At 36.9% G+C, this 6,023-nt stretch overlaps 1 protein-coding gene across 1 annotated transcript in view; it reads left to right on the forward strand.

Annotated features, from left to right (window-relative positions):
• LOC107718896 (collagen alpha-1(IX) chain-like) overlaps positions 1-6,023 on the forward strand; it is a 14,960-nt gene that overhangs the window by 5,077 nt on the left and 3,860 nt on the right. The window contains exons 11-25 of the mRNA XM_016526152.1: positions 1,147-1,203; positions 1,293-1,346; positions 1,520-1,573; positions 1,680-1,733; positions 1,816-1,869; positions 2,099-2,152; positions 2,273-2,326; positions 2,441-2,494; positions 2,586-2,639; positions 2,748-2,792; positions 3,424-3,477; positions 3,558-3,611; positions 3,692-3,745; positions 5,324-5,395; positions 5,902-5,937. Coding sequence (XP_016381638.1) covers positions 1,147-1,203; positions 1,293-1,346; positions 1,520-1,573; positions 1,680-1,733; positions 1,816-1,869; positions 2,099-2,152; positions 2,273-2,326; positions 2,441-2,494; positions 2,586-2,639; positions 2,748-2,792; positions 3,424-3,477; positions 3,558-3,611; positions 3,692-3,745; positions 5,324-5,395; positions 5,902-5,937 — 804 coding nt within the window. The remainder of the gene's footprint in view (positions 1-1,146; positions 1,204-1,292; positions 1,347-1,519; positions 1,574-1,679; positions 1,734-1,815; positions 1,870-2,098; positions 2,153-2,272; positions 2,327-2,440; positions 2,495-2,585; positions 2,640-2,747; positions 2,793-3,423; positions 3,478-3,557; positions 3,612-3,691; positions 3,746-5,323; positions 5,396-5,901; positions 5,938-6,023) is intronic.

Raw genomic sequence — 6,023 nt, forward strand, 5'->3', positions numbered from 1 at the left:
ATCCTCAGACCGAGACGGACCAGGACCCCTATGCTGTTCGGGCTTAGACCTGGACCATCGTGAAATGAAGGACTGAAGGCCACTGAGCACGCCTTTGCCTCCCTGAACTTCTCGACCACCGTTTCAACGGAGGTAACCAAAAATATTCGGAAGGGCGAAACCGGCGCATTGAGAAGAAAGCCCCTCTCTTCCATCCCGATACGCTTCAAACAAAATGGTCAGTGAAGACGAAGAAGAGAATTACATGTTCTCCCGGCGCCTATTTATACTATAGTCGCACCGGTAGTGACGTCATGGGCTGTCGCCGGCCAACGTGTTGTTGGTGTTTTTTCAATGTATGCTTCAGACACGGGTCACGACGAGGCGTCCCCCATAGCGATCCCTAGAGGACGCAGTTCGAAGTTCCCTTGAAAGGGAACTGTTGTTAATCCTTCTGGCAGCTAGTAAAAAAGTAATTACTAAAAAATTATTACAGAGTCACCCACAGTTGAAGAATGGATCAATATAATACACAATATATATGTGATGGAAAAACTATCTTTTTCATTAAGAATTCAGATGGAAGATTTTTTTCGAAATTTGAATAAATGAATGGACTATATTAAACCAGTACGCCCAGAATTTTCTTGAATTGTAACAGTTTTTTAAGCCAATCTTTTGTATGAGTTGTAAGGAATAGTTCCCTATGTTCTATTATATATAGTTGCTGTTAAGAGGAGGAGAATATAATGCATATGTAACATTTGAGAAATTGGTTTTCAAGATTGAGGACATACATACTCTGTAATAACACGACTCTGTTTCGTATACATACTCTGTTTTGGAATTGTAACATAATTGTGTATGTATGTATTTTTATTTATTTATTTCTCTTTCTTTCTGAGAAAGTATGTATGTCTGGGTCTCTGTATGTATTTTCCCTCTGGAAAGGAAAAAAATTAAGAAAAAAGAAGAAAAAAAGAAAAATGTCATTACCATCACAAACAATATAAAAAAAAACCACAACATCAGTTTATACAAAAATGTAATTGAAGTTTCAGGTTTATGACAGGTTGACATGTACATGGTAAATCAGATGAAACATAGTATGAAATATTTTCAATAATTTAAGTGAAATTTTTTCTTCGTCTTTGTTATGTTTCTCAGTGTGCAAATGCCTGTACTTCTGGCCTGAATGGTTACACAGGTCTTCCAGGCATGAAGGTAACTTTTAAATTAGATTTAATTCGATTAATTCAGTTTCTGGATGCTCAAACAAGTATTGTTCATTCTGGTGTTTTGTTCATCTTCAGGGCCACAAAGGTGTCAAAGGTGAATCAGGTGAACCAGGAAGACAAGGACATAAGGTGACAGTTGCATAAGTCAAGTTTGGTGTGATTCTGGCTCTTCACTTTGACAAATAATTAGCACAATGTTTAATAATTGTTGTATGTTTAATAATTATTGCAACAATAATTGCTAAGGTACAAAGATCCCGTCTGGATGTGCAATTTTGTTTCCTTTCTCTTACATCTTACAGGGTGAAGAAGGAGACCAGGGAGCACCTGGAGAGCCAGGTGCACAAGGAACTCCTGTAAAAAAAAAATCTATTATTTCTTATCTATTGTGCTTTATGTCAGATATTAGTGTACTGTCACTCAACATCTTTTTGATTGCTTGATTTAATTTTGTTTTTATAGGGTCCACAGGGTCTCAGAGGAATCACAGGGATGATGGGCCCTAAAGGGGACCGGGTGAGGGTCAAAAGGTCTTCATATATAAAACAATAACAATGATATCTTTTGAAATGACCAAATGTAATTTCTTCTCCATCAGGGAGCTCGTGGGAATATTGGCGACCTGGGCCCTCAGGGTATTCATGGTGCTCCTGTAAGTGGCAAAATCAAAATGACTGAATTTTACTTTACAAGTCACTACAAAGTTTTCTTCTTTAACCTCATTTTGAAATATGCATCTGTACTTGATATTCATTTACATTCATGTTAATATTAACTTTACAGGTCCATGTTTATATTTTACAAGCTGTTGGTTGATTTGTTTTTGTTAATGAACACATGAAATAAAAACTCTAGATTTATATTGTATTTCATTTTTAAAGGGTGATCGGGGTCAGAGAGGAAAAGTAGGTGAGACTGGACCAAAAGGCGCTCAGGTGAGTTCTCATACAACAACAAAACAACACATGCATTGTATTTATCATGACATATCAACAGTTCAAGAAGACTCAGCAAGCTTGCTCATTTTTATTTCTAATTTGGCTTCTTCTTTCTAGGGACCTTGGGGGTTGCAGGGACTTATGGGTTTATCTGGACCAAAAGGAGAGACTGTAAGTTAACTGTGCTGCAGTGTTATTGATGCTATTCCATATTGTGTTATCCTAAAGTGACTTATTGTACCATAAAATTGTATCTTTTTGAAACTGAACATTCTTGTGGTGTAGGGGTTGCCTGGGGTGGATGCTCGTGACGGTATTCCAGGACTGCCTGGAGTGAAGGTAATAACTTTAATTTGTGTATGCAGATAAAAATCATTTACATCACTGTTTGTCTCTTTCTGTAGTGAAGTTTCTTTGCGTATTGTTTTAGGGTCTTCCTGGGAAAGTTGGCTCTCCCGGTGAGGCTGGACTTCAGGGATTTCCTGTGCGTTTGACCTTTGACCCCTGTTCGATATGCAATTAGTATGCATTGATATCTACTTGTGAGATGACTGGGAATGGATTGTATTTTTGATCATTTCTTCTCCTTCAGGGTTTGCCAGGCATTCCAGGAGCTAAAGGCCACATGGGTGCAAAAGTAGGTAATTCAAGTGTGAATTGTTAGAGTGCATCTTATATAATCAATAATAATAAGAACCATGAAATCAGCATATTAGAATGAATCTGATACCGATTATTTGCTCTATTATCATTTGAAATTAGAGGTACATTGTAATCACGATCCAAAGATGCTACATACATATAGCACAAGCAGTTATTTTTTATTTCAATTGGATTGTATAATTTCAAGATTTAAAGCAAAACACATACTTTAATAGGCATTATATAGAGGTAAGATGAAAAGAAAATGCCATTGAAACTTTTGTGAACCCCCACCCCCAATTCAATATTTATATTTTTCTTCCAATATTTCGAGCATCACAGTGAGCTTGATCTGCCTGCTACAGTATTTTCTCCTTTCTCCTCTTTGCGTCCATCTTCAGCATGTCCTGTTTCTGGTCTCTGTTAACATCCCTTTTACAGACTTGTTATATTTCCACACTTTGCGAAATGATTGCAATGCATTTTGTGTACAAGACTGGAATTTAGAAAGGATGAAAAAAAAAAACTGGTTGCTAATCGCATGTTTGGAGCAAAAACCGACTGCTCTGTGCATCTCTAGTGTCCATTAGCAGGATGGATAACCTTTATTTTTGTCTTTGCTCCAGGGAAATACTGGTGATCCAGGTGTGGCAGGTCTGATTGGAAATAATGGAAAAACAGTGAGTCACATTTATCCATTTGTTCACCACAGCTTACAGGCCCATGGATGGATGAACATCTTCTGATGTTTTGATTTCAGGGTGAACGTGGCGAGCAGGGAGAGGTGGGCCCAGTCGGACCAAGAGGTGGGCCAGTGAGTATATTTCCTCTTACATCATATAGTGCCATATAAAGAAATGTGTCACTTCTATAATGTTCTCTCTTTTTCTCAAGGGTGAGAGAGGAGTGAGAGGTCCTTATGGGTCTGCAGGCTTGCCAGGTGCAAGGGTGAGCTATCAGAAACCACAATTCAGTTAAACCCTCCATTATATTACCATAAAAGATGCTATAGGACACATTTAGACAATAATAACACTCCTGGGTAAAGCTTCGTAGGCATTGGAGCTACAAAGGACAGACAAAAATGCCGAAATAGATGAAGGACAGTTGAAAGATGAAGAGAAATCCTTGGAAGATGAGAACAGAAATTCCAAGGGTAACATCCCTTAAACTCTCCATGGTCCTGTCCCATGTGGCATACTTGATGTGGAAGTCTTGTTGCATTCGCACACACACTTCTCTGAATGGTGTCCACTAGATTTTGTTTTAGGTTTTTAGGCTCAGTATGGACTTTACAGCATATTACCCAACAACCCATGGGGCAAAGTGTAGAAGCAGGGCAGCGTGGGCTGAGGTTACCATTTGGGACAGGCCAAAATATTATTTTCTGTCTATGAAACACACAATTTGAAATCACTTCATCTTGAACTTTTGATCTTATTTTAATCAGAATATTACAGAAAGAAAACTATGCTACATGGTAAATATTTTAGTTTGTACTTGAACATAAGCTCTATATCTATATACGTTTAAACATTTAAGACTAGACACCCCAGGTGAATAGGGTAAAAAAATTAATATATATATATATATATATATATATATATGGTGATTATTAAGAATTGCAAACATTTTTGTATTTAAAAACATTTTATATTTAAAAATAGCCTGAAACTGCAGTTTGGTATATGTTAGTGTTACTGAAGTTCAGATTTGAAATAAGAAATCAAAACATAATTTGAGATAATGGCTTTTGAAGATATGTATTATAATTGAAATCTGCAGATGCAAATAGATAAAGTGCAGCAAAATAAAGACTTCAAATCGTATTTTGGATGTCTTCTTTTGACTAGTCTTGAACCACACGGTATGAAAAGCAGCCCAAAATTTCAAAATTGACCAGTACATGAAAAAAATAATGGTTTTGCTTGTAGTGTCTTGCTTTAAAAAATACCAAAAAGGGAACAATATTGGGACCCAGTGACTCACTTGTACCTCTAAACTTGCATTGTTGTACTACAACTCTGTCTAGATGTTCTACAACAAATTGAACACAATCAGAAACATGTTTCACTTGGTCTTAGTTCTCGGATTCCTGTCCTATGATTTTACTCCTATGCTGAGGAGCTTAATAGTGCTCCAAACTGTAACGCAATCTCCTTAGAAAGCTGTGCTGAGCTTAAGTACACTAATCGGCTGGTAGGGGCATGACTAGCCTGTTGTTATTGAGGCCTAGTAGCTGGGGGTATTTTTTTTGGTAAGGGGATATTCAGAGCAGGACGGGGGGCTGAATGAGCCCTCTGTCTTGCAGGAATTCCTTCAAGCAGCCAGCAAAAGGCATCAGGCTTAATCATAGTCCACATCCATTCACACACCTCAGACGTGCCCCGCCAGCACCCTGCTCACTGAGCTGCCGACTGTGTTTTTTTTAGGGCAGAGGTGGTTTGGGAAGCAGCTACGGGCACAGGCCAGTGTTCATGAATTTGTGTATATTTATGTGCGTCTGTGTGTTTATGTATTTTACAGGGAGCTAAAGGAGATCCGGGCCTTCCTGGTCTTCCAGGGCCTGCTGGCTTCATTGGGCAAAAAGGCGACAGGGTAGGATTGGAAAAGCAGAAACTGCCAATCAATTCAAAATGCAAAAGAATCTATTAAATCATTTAGTAAAAGTTGTCTATGATCAGAAAAACTTACTACCAATTAACACTCTGTTTATATACCATTTTATTTGTGTGATAAATGATTGTAAAAAAGGCATTTTTACACAAAATGTAATTAAAAATGCTAATTTCCTGTATTTTTGGATGAAACTGAATTAATTTGAATGTGGGTTAAATATGTTTAATTCACCCACTGAATTAAAAACGTAAAGTGGTGAGATCATGTGAATTTCAGAATTTGAGAAATAAGCTCTGTTACAAACATTATTCTCTTTACTGTGGATCTTTAAAACTAGATTTTCTGTGTCTAACATTTTTCATAAACAAGTTGCCAAAATTAAAAATTACTTTTTTAAAAACTAAAATTATTATATTTTACATAGCCATGTTTAAGATTGAAGATTAAAAGCACCTTAAAAGCATCTTATTTTTATCATTCTTCAGGGCACAGTTGGTCTCACTGGTCCAAAAGGAGAGCAAGTAGGCCAACAATTTTTTAATATGTAGAATTTTAGTTTTATAATATTTAACATAAATAATTAGATCTATATTCTACTGCATGTAAT

Source organism: Sinocyclocheilus rhinocerous, unplaced genomic scaffold (assembly GCF_001515625.1).
Source record: "Sinocyclocheilus rhinocerous isolate Xijiao unplaced genomic scaffold, SAMN03320098_v1.1 scaffold1595, whole genome shotgun sequence".
In the NCBI taxonomy this organism is placed as follows: Eukaryota; Metazoa; Chordata; class Actinopteri; order Cypriniformes; family Cyprinidae; genus Sinocyclocheilus; species Sinocyclocheilus rhinocerous.